The sequence below is a fragment of the Epinephelus moara genome, chromosome 23 (genome assembly GCF_006386435.1).
Source record: "Epinephelus moara isolate mb chromosome 23, YSFRI_EMoa_1.0, whole genome shotgun sequence".
NCBI lineage: Eukaryota > Metazoa > Chordata > Actinopteri > Perciformes > Serranidae > Epinephelus > Epinephelus moara.
In genome coordinates this window covers 23,868,861-23,883,962 of record NC_065528.1, presented here as the reverse complement: position 1 = coordinate 23,883,962, position 15,102 = coordinate 23,868,861, and the positions used below count along the sequence as shown (strand labels likewise).

Below are 15,102 nucleotides of genomic sequence, written 5' to 3'. Positions count from 1 at the left end.
GACTAACTTTGCACTTGAAGGTTGCCCGTTCACTTACGTTTTAACAGGTCTGACGCTACTATGCGCCCCGGCTGTATCTAGGCTAACGGCTAACATGCTAACTATTATTTTTATGTCACTAGTCACTTGAAACAAATTTAGGACGATAGGAGACAGGTTGAAATAAACCGAAATTTCCCTTTAAAGAATGAAAATGAAAAAATAATAAGCACACTGAATTAGGCTTTTTATGTGAAATACATTTAAATTTCCAGAACTTGCACTTATCTTTATCTTTATACTTGGTGTTCGACCACACTTTGTTCTACCAATGACATCTATTTCCCCATCACAATGTTTCTCCATCACAGTGTTTGCCAGGTCACTCTGTGCTAAGACTTCTCCCCAGAGTGAGACCATTCAGGGTTGCTCAGTTTTAGTTAACATGTTTTGCTTCTAACTTGACCATATGGGTCAAGTATTGCTAGGCCTTTTTGCCACCACAGCGCCCCTGGTACACTTCAGTCAACAGCAGCTCTGAGGCCTGAGTAGAAGCGGGGGACGGTAAACTTTGAGAGGCGTAGGGCTTATACATGCTGTACAGTGCAAGAAACAGGTGAGACAACTAAAGGGTGTGAAATTTTGTCATTAATTTGGAGAAATGTGGGAGAATTGTGTCCCCGGGAGGATACTGGGGAAAGGCCATAAAAAACAGCAGTCTCCAAAGAAAAACGGGCAGGCAGGCAAGTGTGCTTTCTTGTCTTGGTCATCAAAACAAGCTCTGTAGGCTAATAAACACAGTCATGAGATTATTGTTAATCTGCTCATCTCACTCTCAGAAAGAAAGCATGTAGTTGCTTGGTTATCACCGTGAGTTGAGCTGTCTTGTGCCTTCTTTCTTTTGGTAAATGCTGCAATCTTTCTTCATTTTCCATCTCTGTGTTTTGGTCAGTATGCCTCCCCAGCACTGCCCTCTTATGACTCCAACACTCTACGTCTCTCTCCCCTCATTGAGCCCTCAGAGGGTTCATTGTCCTCTCCGGTGTCCACCCCTCCCTTTTCTCTCTAATCAAATAGCCTCCATGAGGAAATGCCAGCAAATTATGGCCTCTATTCATATCTGATGGCCGATGAACTCTGTGTACAGTGTATGAGCCAGTGGGTTTGGTCCTGACTGCTACAGTAAAGGGTTAAACAGAGACAGAGAGGAAGACAGAGTCACAGGATTTAAGACTGGGCGATAGAAGTTCCTTGGACGTGACCAAAGTGACAGCACGTTTCCTATTTGGGTTATCAGCCCTACACACACACACACACACACACACACACACACACACACACACACACACACACACCCCCCAACTTGGTATATAATACAAGCATTTATGCTTACACAGAGAAACATACACAAAGTACGCATATAAGCTCTCATATGATCACACACGTCAACTGCATCTGCTGCAAGCAAACATACACCACACTGCAGATTACACAGATATAATCACACACCGATACATACAATTTTTTGGTCACATGTGCAGGCACCATCGCATACACATACACTCAAACGTTTAATCTGGCCTCTGCAGTTGGACGGGAGCTGCATACGACCTGCTAATTAGTGGCCAGAGGAGGCCTCTGTTTGTCTGCTCTCTTCCTGTTCAGCTCAGACACAAGTTTCTCTGTGTCCTATCTCTGCCCCAAAAGATAGAGAGGGAGGGAGGGAAATGAATGAAGACCGGGTGTGTTTGTTTGTTGGAGGGACTGCTCACATCGAACTGCACGAAGCCTTTTCTCCCACTTTTTAAATCCTTCCGACCCCTCCAGGGCTGAACGGGAAGAAGAGGTGAGATACATCAAAATATCAGGTAGCTAAACCTGCTGTCACACTGCCGGATTCATTTCAACTCCAGATTTTTAAGTTGCTCCCAGGCTTCACTGTGGACTTGAGCGGGAGGGATTTCCTTCCAGTGAGAGTCCTCTTCAAGACAGAGTGCAAAGTAGTTTTCTGCCGGCGAGGGAATAGCTCAAACCTTAAGCTCTTTGCTCCCTTCGATGCAGCTTAATTTGATATTTTGCCATTTCTTTCTTGCTGTTCTGTGTGAGAAATCCAACATGTTGCCTGCACTTGACTTGCGTTTCTGTGTGTCTTTGCTATTTGTGTGTGAGGAAATCCCTGCTCCAAATTCACTGCACTCCCACTTCCTCTGCTTCCCTTCCTCAGCACAAACTCATTTCCCTCTTCCCGCTCTATCTTGTGCTCGTCTCTTTGGGACTCGCTGACACACACGCTCAAGTAAGTGTTGAGTTGGATCCTGGCGTCCTTTGATCTACCTGTGTTCCTTCTGCCTTCTCTTTTCTCTACCTGTCTTCACGCTGGGCGATGGGTTAGTTACCCCTGTCAGGTTCGGCCTCGCTCCTTCTCTTTCTGTTGGAGACTTAGAATTTAATGAGAGATGATGTAGAGGAAAAATAGAGAGATAAGAGGTAGGAGTAGCGAAGAACGGTAGGGAAGACTAGGTGGTAGACTGACAAATTAATTAACAGTACACGTTCTGTGTGATTCCTCATATCTCCGTCCTTTTAAAGATAATTTCAGGCAAATTTCTCAATCACATCCTGCTTTTTATCTCTTCCCCCTTACTCCTTTTAATTTTATGTCTCCCTGTAGACACCAGAGAGGAATCTCTTTCCTGAGCGCACTCTGTCTGGGAGCTTTTCTCATGTGCTTTCTTCAGCACATCTATTAATGATGCCACGCCACCTGTGGCATTTCAAAACATCCGTATTTCATTGTTAATTCATGCTGACATCTTGGTAATTACTGTAAACAAATGAGACCACGGTTGAGATATTTGGTGGTCTCACTGCTCTTTTTCATTAGAACTATTAGAGCTGGTGTTATGTTTTCGCATCAGGACTGTACATTCCCTATTAACCCTGTCACTTCCTGTTGCAAAGACAATGGTTTGACTTGACTCTGTTTCATTTTGAATCAACTTTCACTTCCAGCAACTTGAAAACATTATCTCGATTTGTTCTGAAGAACTGCACCCTCGTCCAGCTTCGTGCCACAGAGCAATCTGTTGCATTTCCCTCTGGTGACACACTGTCTTGTACGTGTACATCCTCACAATGGACTAGATTACTCATAGTAGTGAGGTTATGCGGGAAATGGGATGACATATTTACAGTAAATCTGTGCTTACATGCAGCAGTCAGTAATCAGGTTTCTCTCCTACCTTACCCGTATTTTGGATTTAAAAAAATATATATTTTAACTGTCGTAGTGATGCAGTGTGTGTGTGTGTGTGTGTTGAAAGGCTGATGGTGCAGTGAGAGGACAGGTGCTGCAGTGAGAGCTGAGCTTGAATTGTATTAAAAAAAAAAAAAGACTTGGATTTCTGAGCCCACTCTGTGATGGAAAAAAAAAAAGACTTGGATTTCTGAGCCCACTCTGTGATGGTTTCAGTTTTAGTCGGACTTTGGATGGACTTATTCTGAATACGAGGATGCTGCTGAGTATAGTTGTTGCTGTCATTGCAACCCTGTCTCCTCAAAACTATGATTAAATGCAACTACTTGGCAACAACAGATCTGTTTTGTATGAATCTTCAGCCCAGTTCAGACCAAAGATTTGCAACAAGATGTGCTGGAACTTTCAACTACTTGTTACATGCGACTAGCTGAGAAGGTGGTCTTCATAGCAACGACTCTCAGCTTGAGTCGAGCTGAGACTGGCCAGTTCACAATGCTGAAATTTTTTTCTGCGACATTCTCAAAAGGTTGCATCTCATTGCAAATCTTTGGTCTGAATTGGACTTGAATGCCACACAGATTATGTTTTCTATCACTATTGTGGAGGAAATATTGGATGAGCCAAGGCGCAAAATGGTGTTACTGAATATATCTTAATAAAAAGTACACACTGATCATCCCAGAACATTAAAACCACTGGCAGGTGAAGAAATAACATTGATCATATTGTTACAGTGCAATGTTTTGCTGGGAAACCTTTTTTCTTGGCATTCATGTGGATGCCACCTGACACGCGCCATGCATCCAAACACTATTGCAGATCAAGCACCTCCCCTCGTGGCATCGACACTTCTCAATCGCACTGGTCCCCCCAGCAAGACAATGCACCTGACCCGGGGAACGTGACCAAGAACTCAAGGCATTGATGTGGCAACCACATTCCCCATAGTCCAATCTGATTGAGCATCTGTGGACCGCACTGGTACCCTACCTCACAACCTATTGGAGTCAAAGTATCGCCTGCCAATGCCCCAGTGCCAGACACCTCAGGACATCCCCCAGAGGTCCTGGGTTCATACCTCAACAGGTCAGAGGCAAGTCTGATGCAAGGAGGCTCCACTGTCAATCAGGGGTACCGGCACATCCCACAAACGCTGGATCAGCTTGGGATCTGGGGAAGTTGAAAGCCAGGTCGACACCTTGAGCTCTTTGTCACGTTCCTTGGACCATTCCTGAACAGTTTTTACGGTGTGGCATAGTACATTGTTCTGCTGGGAGGGCCATGTGCCATTGCCATGAGGAGGGCTACTTGGTCTGCAACGGCGTTGAGATGGATGGTGAGCATCAAGCTGTATCCACACGAATGCCAGGGCCAAATGTTTCCCAGCAGCTCAGTGGTTTTAATGTTATGGCTAGTCAGTGTATATATATTATTTTTAGGTTGAAAACAATGATGCGTCCATTTCTGACATCTTGTGTCATGCTCATGCTTACCTGTAAGCTATAAAGCTGATTAGAAATCCACCTCTTGCATTTGAAATCACAATTTGGCTAGACTCTCATGATGAATATGAAGATGATTAATTGCATCTTTAATCTGAGCTGTCAGTTGAGTTAATAATTTGGAGTAGAGGTTTTATGTCGGAGCAACAGCTCTTTTTGGCTCCATCAGAGTGTTCTCAGCCTTTCCTTCAGCTCTGTGGGTAAAATCTGCAGCTAACCAGGTTGTCACATCAAATCAGTATCAGCTGAGGCCAGGCCACCTGCAGAGCGAAGGCATAAAAGACTGACTGGGCCTCCATTAGCTGGTAATGGCAGTCTAATTGAGTGCTGATGGAGATAGAGAAGGGAGGGGGGGGTTAGTTTGTGGGCCTTTTAATAAAGTGCAGTGTGAAATAAGTCTCAGATTGAGTGCAGGGTGTGTGAGTGAGAGGAATCATCAAGGGACTGATTGCTCTGTCAGCCAGAATGATTAATCCATTTTGAGTGTACTCAGTGTGTGATTGATGGCCTGGTGCAGTCTGGGTAATGTAGTAGCACACGATGACAGGGAGAGTAATGGCTGTTGAATAAAGAACGGAGGCAGAGGGCGAAGAGGGAACAGAGGGAGTCAGAGGGTTGAGAGATGTATGTAGTTGAGAACAGTCGTAGCCACACCTGCAACTTATTGCCATGGTGACAAGTTTACCACTGATCCCATTAGGAACGGTGTAACCAGGGGCAGGTTGCCAAGTTACAATTCAGAAATGATGATAGAGTATTGCGTTATGGGGAAAAGGCAGACATCCAGAGGCTGCATCACTGGAAAGAAATGTTTTGTCTCTTTGGCTGAAATGACGCTCCCTCCCTGTGACCTTTTCCCCTGCTTCACATCGCTCACTCTTGTTTTTCATTTCTTTCTGGGTACACATCTACCTCAGAGATAAGGGACCTTTTGGTCTTCAGCTCTCTGCCGGAGCCCTTTGGGGTTCAACCTTCTCACCAATGCTGCAACAAAATGCAATCCGAAATTCTCCTCAAATACCCGAAGAGAACACTTTTATATAAAGGTCCCAAAGAAACATTTCCTTACATGTTATTCTGAATTAATAGTCTCCAACTGAAGAGTTTCTTTCAAAATCCCTTTTGGTAAAAACCATTGATGTATTTAAAGCAGTATGCAAATTAAAATTTAGGCATTTGGCAGATACTCTATTCAGAGGGACTGACAGTAAGCCTCACAAACAGCATTAGCCAAGAAAAGTAAAGCAAGGACATCAGTCCTGTCAACACTTTAATAACATACTATCAGGAATGATGATTAGCGCTTTTTATGCCTCCTCGCTGGCGACAGAGGCGGCCAGAGGCATTATGTTTTCAGGTGTAAGTCCATCTGTCCAACTCTCCACATCTGTACATCCATCCATCCCATTCTCGTGAATGCAATATCTCAAGCTTTGAAGGAATTTCTTTAAATATGGCTCAAATGTCCACTTGGATTAAAAAAGAACTAATTAGAATTTGGCGGTCAAAGGTCAAGGTCACTGGACTCAGGAACAGAGAAGAGACATTTAGAATAGAATAGAATATATATTTATTGTCCACCATTGTCTTTGGCTCACCAAACATTAAAGACAACATTGTCAAAAGCAGACAAATAGTCACTAAGACAAGCACATAAAGTCACTGACAAAAAACACTCAAACACATTAGATCAGCTTGTTGTCTGTCCATGGTTTAAAACTCATAAGTCACTTTGTTGAGTTGAGAACATTGAGGACAGTTGGGATGAAGGACTTCTTAAATATATTTTTAGTTGCTAGAGGGACTCTATAGCACCTTTGAGCTCAAGAGCTCAAACTGGCTGAAGAGAAGATGGGAGCCATCTGCCAAGATACTCCTTGCTTTCTTCCTTGTCCCTTCTGTAGAGAGTTGGGTCAAGGGCTTTTGCGGCTTGCCAGCTATTTTACTTGCCAGTGTCACAATCCAAGAGAGTTTATTCTTGGATGTACAGTTACAATGACGCTATCTGACAGGAAGGTGAAACGTTTAAACACTCTGAAGCATAGTTTTGTTCGCTGATTCTAAAGTCTGCTGCCTAACAGCAACTCCACCGAGTTTCCTAAGAAGATAAAGTCGCTTTGAGCATTTCTTGAAAACATACTCAGTATTTCCAGCGAAGCTCACTTGGTATTTAAAAGGTATTTAAAAATTTCCACAGCTTGAACACGTTGGCCATTGAGTGAAACTGGCTCTGTCGTCAGATTTTAAGACTTTGAAGCATTCGGAACAACTCTTTAGTCTTGTCAACATTTGGTAGGATACTGAATTGGTGACACTAATCTTGGGTGTCCACCTTGAAACAGGGGTGATTGTATATATCTTCTGTGCTGCTGGAGAGAAGATGAGTGTGAAGCGTCCACGTTTTTTACAGACATGGATGTAAACTGTAACTACAACGTGACTGGTTTATGGCTGCATACAACCACGAGGTGGTAATTCTAGTCTCTGTTAAGATTTACAGCAGAACATGTTTTCAGTGAGAGCTGTATCACAAAATGATTTTACATAAAAAATAGAAACCTTTGTTCTGCTCATGTTGTGTCTCTTTTTCACATTCTGGTATTGCTTATCCAGCAGCTAAGACAAAATAGATGTTGTTTTGATGGGTTTATCAGCTGTTGTTGCTCTTTTTCTAAATTCATTCGCACCATGTGATGAGACCCTGAAGGTATTGCAGTGGCAAAGGATAGATACTAACAACAGCCACCTCTTTCACCAGTCAGGGAGTTAATAGATTGGAAAAAAAGCCATTGAATCACATATTTTAAGGTTCTCGATTATCTAGTCCTGAAAAATATTATTGGACTTTGCAGTGTAGATTTTTACCAGCACATTTGTCACATAAACCTTTTAAATCTTTAAGTCATAGACTGATTTTTTTCCCACACAATTGAACATATGATTGCCTGTGACTTATCTCTAATCTTTGCCAGTCTCAACAGTTTTAAAGCAGATGAAGGTTGAGAACTTAAGACAGCGCTTTTTTTTTTCTTTTAGCTTCAGCAAAACCTCGTTGATCACACTTATCACACGGAACAAAACCCAAAAGTCCTGAAGGGACCTTTGAGAGACTCTAGTTTAAACTCAACAGAAATGAAAAGAAGAAAGAAAGGTTGAAACTTTTTACAACCTTTTATTTTCAGTGTTTGCTTTGAACTTCGGCCTGAATCTTTCATGATAATCCAACTGTGTGAACGTGGTTGGACTTTAACGCTAGCCTTGAGCTGAACTGAGAGATTACTGAGCTGATGTGTTTGGTTGTTTTCTTTTTGTTTCTCATGATGCACCTCAGGCAAAGGTGAACAAAGATAGGGACTTCTTTGGCCCTAAAAAGACTCTGTTTACCACACATTTGAAAATCCACATCAAACATCTCTTTTCTGTTTTTCCTTTGCTGAGCTTTTGTATTGCTGCACTTTCTACCTCTCTTATACAGCTCATAAAATCCAAATGACTCTCTCTGTGCATCTGAACTCACTGAGAGGGCTCTTTGCTTTGCTTTCCAAACACTATTTATCAGCATAATACATCATGTACGGATCTGTTTGAAGGGATAATAGGCCAGTGTGGCTGCAGTGCATAATTAATAACGTAATTAGTGGTCTGTTTGTGTTTAGCTCAATGAATGTAGCACTGCTGGTAGTTCCTGCTGGAGTCACTCTCTTACTGGATAATGTGGTATGTTTAACAAATTGCCCTTACATTTGTCTTTCTCTGTTTCTCTCTGCCCCTTTTCCAGGATTCAAAGCGTTCAGCAGAAATTGTCGCTTCTCCGTCTCTGGATGTTTTTCTGCCAGAGGATGAGGACAACCCTTACGAGTCTGTGACCACAGCCGTCACACGCAAGCCCTGCTCACTCGATATCAACCACCGGCTCAACGCCTGTCCACGCAACGGTAGGGCATCACCAAAAACTTCACTTTTATGTTGCAGTCAGTGTTTGTCACATGCAGTTTCAGTTCCAAAAAAGCACCCATGATGCCATCCGCATCCGTTCTAAAAGCCTCTGAACACCCACACAGTTGTTTTCATTTTTTTCTGGCTGATTAGACCTCTGCTCAGGTTGAAGGTGGGTGGAAGCTTTGGAGGTCACGAAACTCCATCTACCAATGAGAATGAAGTGTAATTTGTCACGGCCTAACAGGTGCAACTAAGCTATACACGGCCACACAGTCCTGAGACAAAGCCTAATCAATAACTGAAAACACCTGTGTGGGTGTTCAGGGGATTTATAAAGTTCATTCTTTCTCATGGTAGAGAAATACTGCATTTCCACCTCACAGCTCTACTTAACTCGACTCGCTCTTTTTAGGATTTCCATTAGCAAAAGTTGTGGATAGTACCTGGTACTTTTTTTGGTACCACCTTGGTCAAGGTTCCACTTGTGCTGAGCCAATACTAGAAGGTGAAGTGGAGACACTGCAGACCACTGATAAGTCAGAGTGAATTGTCACTTGCAACAAGGGACATCCTGAATAAACCTGGCATTTTCTCAAAGCCAAGCTGCTGTCAGTAGCAACCACAACTTTGTTATCCACTTGACCCAGATTCTTAGAAATAGGAGCCCACAAAACTATGCCTTAAACCAGTGGTTCCCAACTGGTCAAGCCACATGATCCAGATTTGTCCGTAGTCATTAGTTCAAGGTCCACACAGTTCAAAATATTCAGCAGCATACTTGCGTTTGGCCATGTCGTCCAGCTAGTTTTCTGTCTCTGTCAAGCAGCTGTCCATTATTCACTCATTCTACAGCAGGAAACGGCACTTTAAAATAAAAGCTCTGTGCCGGAAATTCACTACACTTAAAAATAAAGTGTGTTTTTTTACAAACTTGATATGTTTGTGAGTCACTTGCGGTCCATTCAGAATGGACCAACGACCCACTAGTTGGGAAGCACTGCTGTAAACTACGCAGTACAACTGATGAAGTGCAGATGTTCCTCTGTTCGATTGCCACTGAAAGGATTATGCAGGTGTCATGTTGAAGATGATGTCACATCAGTTTCATGTGACAATCAGCTGAGAATTCCACCTTCACTGAGGGGTACTGTTTGCAGTGGAAAATGAAAATGAGAAAAGGACCTGGTACCAAAATTGAGTTGAGCCAACTTGAGCTGAACCATGCAGTGGAAATGCAGCATTAGGTGAGGCTAATTTCATTCAGCAACTGGACACCTCATGTTAGTGATCCAAGAGGCAGGGTTTTTAAAAACCTGCACCAGCCTGGCCCATTATGAGAACCAACCAGCCCCGTCCGACCCGTAAACATATGCAGTAATCAGTGACCTGATCTTGAACTGTAAACCCTCAAACTGAAGCTGAAAGTTTCTGGTAATGACCATCACTCATAACAACCTACTTGCTGTTGGCTATATTGTCTGTTATTTACAGTAAATATCACAATATAAAATGTTCGTTTTCTCTTTTAAAACATTCAGATGACAGAAACACAGCAAGTCCTTACCCATCTTTTAAGTGGTTACATCTTAAGCCTATGATCTTGAGCAAACAGCTGATAACCTATGTGGTTTGTTTACATGACATTACACAAGTACATATTTAACGGATTCAGTGAGGACAGAGTGACGCTTGCTTGCTTTTAGAACACAGTGTGAGGCCTGCATATTTGCAGAGGGAAGTATTTTTACCTGATGTTATAACCTGAGAGTTACGAATAAATATGTCTGGACTTCAACAGATTTTCCTGGTCAGGAGGTGAATAACTGAAAACCTGAATGCAGCAGTGCTGATGATGAAGTTGCTTGTTGTGTGAGAGAGACAGAGAGAAGAGAGGAAGTTGGCATTTTGCACACTGTTTTTATAAGTTATCATACATTACACAGAATGCTGCTCTGTCACTTTAGTACCTGCCTGCCCAAAACATGATTTTTTCTGACAACCTTACACAAACTGCCCAATCCCGCAGGCTGTGGGTCGACCGGCACATCACTACCTCATGTAATTTAGATAGTAGTTTATTTCTCAGTTAACGTCTCTGCCTTACTCCATCGAAATATTTTATCAATTTGTAGTAGAATTATGTTTTTTTCTTACAATATGATTGCATGCATCAAAGCTGGAAACATTTTGGGGGACATTTAAAAATACATTATGTAAGAATTTTTTACATAAAACGTCTGGAGTAAGAAATATATTGAATTCCCTATTAGTCCTTTCAAACCTCCCCCAGCAAGGTTACTGCTGCATTCCTCCGTGGCTCGCTGCTCTTAGACTCACAAGATGCAGCTTATAAATGGTGATTATGCAAAACTGACCAAAACCCAAAACTGCAAAAACAGTCAACAACCAACAATTTGTTTTTAAACCAGACACTAACAGATTGAACCTGTTAGTGTCTGGGCCATGATCACTGCTGCCAGCGCTTTCACTGTCTGTTAACTGGGCCGTCTTTTATGATATTTCTTTGTCCACACTTCGTTTTTGGTCCTTTTTAATAAGTTTTCTTTAAATAATCTGACAGCGGAACATATGGCGCCTTCCAGCATGATCGTGTTTACTGTAGTCACGAGCAAGAATCCATATGAACATCCCGCTGTTGTGATGATCACAACTTTAGTGGAAGACTTGAGCCACCTGAATGCCAAGTGTAGTGTTGATTCAACGTTAACGCGAGTTTCATAGCAACAAACAGGTGTGGAAAATGTGGGTGAGAGTGAGAGCAGCGTTGTTTGGTATACATTGTTGAGTTTATGCCTCTATCACTGTTTGGATGGGATGAATTTCTTCTTTAGGGGTCGGGTGATTTTAATATTACATGCACAGATCAGGTGTTATACCTGTCCCACTTTGCTGTCCGTACTCCAGCATTAATTCCACTTCAAAATACCTGCTGTTTATCTGTGTCCTTGTTTGTCAGTCCATATTTTAAGGCGCCTCCGGACAGACACCGTATCACCTTATGAACAACGTCTTAAAAAGGGAACGTTACTGATTTTACACATCAAAGTCTGTTTACGTGTCTTTGGGAGCACTACTGTGAACATGGAAAAGTTGTCCCTAGTAGGGACAAGAAAAAAAAAATACAATGTAGGGACTCCCTACATTGTATTTTTTTTTACTTTGCCCCACTCTTAAAACTCCAGCGAAGGCAGTGGGCCTGTGTTGAGATGGAGATGGCAAAAATTAACATGACTTAACTTGACAAGCCTGCTTTTCATTTTGTTTTTTCCTCTCTTTTTAGCGGTGCTCTGATGTAATAGGTGCACCGAAACTGAAATTGAAACGTTAGTGCCAGCTGGTATTGTTTCCTTGCGCTACAGGTGGTTGTATTTTAAAGATGATTTTTCCTGTCTTTAAAATATGTAAGCTACTTCTTTTTGTAATGAGTTGACAACTCTGTCTGACATAAGGCAAGTGTGACGGGGTGTGTCCCTCTACTCCCGTCCTGTGTTGATATATTATCACTTTTGGAGTAAAAAGTACACTATTTGCTTCCAATATATAGTGGAGTATACAGTAGCATAATATGGAAATACTCAAGTAAAGTACGGCAAACTTGTATTTAGATACAGCACTTAAGTAAATACACATTGTTACATCCCATCACTGGTAGTATCAGCACTGTAGCTCTTCTGTCATTCAAATGTTTTGTTTAGGATTTTGTACAGTTATGCCTAAAAAGAGCGTAATAAGTGGCCCTTTACTGAAACACTGAGATGTTGATTGTCAATTATTTAAATTTACTAAAAAAAATATATTTCAAAATAATTAGTTGCTTTGTGAAGTCATTAAAAATGAAAAAATGGTGCTTGAAAAAGTACTTGAAAGCCCTTGAATTTCATTTTGTAATGTCTGTATGAACCCTGACCAAAGCAATCAGCTGAAAGATGCTAAAATGCTCTGTAGAGCTCAGGGGAGGCTGATAATTACCTGTGAGTGCTGGTTGAATAATATTTCACTATAAATACAAAGCACCTGACAGTGGCTTGAATGTATTCAAAGTTAAGCTGCAGAGAACCAGATGAAATACCAAATATCTTATACCCTGGAATATAAATTCAGTCCAAACAAGATTTTACAGCTGAAGTAACTCATCAACACTTTTTTCAGTTCACCCTTCCACTGTTACCCACACTGTCCTCAAAGCTGTTTCCAGTTAAGCATTCAGCGCGAGTTGATCCGTCAGCCTCAGACCTTTCAGGCGATTCTGTCTTCTGTGTCCTGTCAGTTGTTCGGTCTGCGGCGTTTTACTTCGACACCCACGACAACAAACACCCACAACGTGTTCTTCCCTTTCAGTCAGCTGCTCCCATAGCGATGCTACACACTGCAGGTTGTCACGGCAACTGCTTCACCGGCTGGTGAGTCACCTGTATGTTGCCATGGGAACTGCCTTGCTAGTGACACCCCCCCTCCTTCCCAAACCAACCGCCACCCCCCCTCCGACAGGAGCGGAGAGAGGCTGCTGTAGAGGCTTGTTTTGTGTGCGCACATGTGTCTTGTCCCACGCGTGGCTTTGAGATCTCATCTGTGATTGGCTGCAGGATGAAGGAGAGTTGAACTGTCCATATACACTGTAGAGAGTGTGTGTTTGTGTGTGTGTGTGTGTGTGTGTGTGTGAACTGGGAGGTTAGCTGCTTTATGTCAAAGTGTCTTTTGGTAGAAAATTGCTCCACTGACGTAAGTGAGCAGTGTGGGTGTTGTGTTTGTTCTGAGCTCTCTGAGTGCTGTTACCTGGCCAAATGAGACAGAGAAAGAGAGACAGAGATGGAGATGAGAGTGAAAGAGACATAAACATGTGATGTGGGAGAGCAAAAGAGTCAGAAAAACAAAAAGCAAAAGTCAGAAGACTGAAGAGGTGAAGGAGAACACCATACATTCCCATGCAAAATGTCTCACATGCTGCAGATGCTGTCTTGCTGCAGAGAGACAGACCTCAAGGAGAGGTGAGAAAGACTCTGAGATGAGAAGGGGGCAGATTAAACATTCACTCGACAAAGTTGGAGGGTCGTCTCAGGCTAAGCCATCTACATGAATGTAAATCTGTGACGCAGCAGGAGCGAAAATCCTGAATTTCCCAGCTTTGAGTCCAGTCACATGTCGGGCTAATTGGACATGGGAGTGAGTCAGTCTCTCTTTATCTGCCTCTGAGAGGAAGCATATGATGATGAAGGAACATGGGGAAGGAGGGATTGAGATGAGAGGAAAGAGAGAAGGGACGAGAGACTTGGTGCATTACACTGCAAAAAATAATCTTTCTCAATGAGTCAACTGGTCTGTGATTTACTCTTAAAAATCTTCCTCTTGGCAGATACACAAATCAACTTTTTCAACCTCATGTTTTATGATCAGATGCCATTTCCTTGCTGCTAGGTTGAGATTAAACTTGAATGAATCTTGGGATGTTGCAGCAACAATATGCAGTACTGTAGTTGGGGGACAGATGGAGGATGAAATAAGAATGCATCAAGAAATATAACAGAGATCTAAATATATATTCATAATAAGACGACGCAAAATAAGGTCACACATCATGCACATGACAACCCCAATGTGCCAAGAACATTTCCAGTCGATACAGACTGTCTAAAAAACAATCATAGATGACAGCATAATAACTTTGTGCAAAGTATGTCAACCAAATAGGCAAAGTGAATGAAAACAGTACAGTATTAATGGAAAATGCCAAGAAATAAATGCAGCATGAATCATGTGATGGTTTAATATGTTATATTATAAAAACCTAAAGAAATCTTGTATGAGATTTTTTAGTAATCTCCTTCCATTGGTTCACACCACTGCAATGGATGTGCTGATCCTGATTTACTTACTTAATGAAACGGACTTAATTAAATCAGGACATTAATGACTTTTATGGCGTAATGATGCAGCTCTTGTTTTCCCCCACTACCACACTACTTTGATTTTTTTAAGTGTAACAGCGGGTGTCTGCAGGTCTTTAAAAGTCTTCAAGTGTCCTAAATCCAATTCATTAAATTGTCTTCCATTTGAATTTTTGAGGTCTTAATTGCCACAAACATTTTATCTCATTTCATTTATCTTTTAATTTTCTTTTTCCAAAATGAGTCAAACTCTTAACATGTGAAAGTCCACTTTTCTAATGTTACAAACCTTTAAACCTACCACTGAACCATAACTCACTGTATTAACCATATTCCTACAGAAAACCTTCCTCTACACGGGACCACATTTTATTTCACTTTTATAGTTACCTGCAAGGCTTAAAAAAGACTATTTTTCTGATAATCAGTCTTAAATTTGGCTAAAAAATATCTTAAAATGGTCTTAAAATGCATTAAATTTCAATGTTTAACACCTGTAGACACCCTGGAGTGTTTTGTG

General features: G+C 41.8%; 1 protein-coding gene across 5 annotated transcripts in view; it reads left to right on the top strand.

The window, feature by feature from the left end:
* Positions 1 to 15,102, top strand: part of anks1b (ankyrin repeat and sterile alpha motif domain containing 1B) — a 355,428-nt gene that overhangs the window by 176,149 nt on the left and 164,177 nt on the right. For all 5 annotated transcript variants that reach the window (XM_050036188.1, XM_050036186.1, XM_050036185.1 and 2 more), the window contains one exon: positions 8,519 to 8,675. In XM_050036188.1, the coding sequence (XP_049892145.1) occupies positions 8,519 to 8,675 (157 nt within the window). The remainder of the gene's footprint in view (positions 1 to 8,518; positions 8,676 to 15,102) is intronic.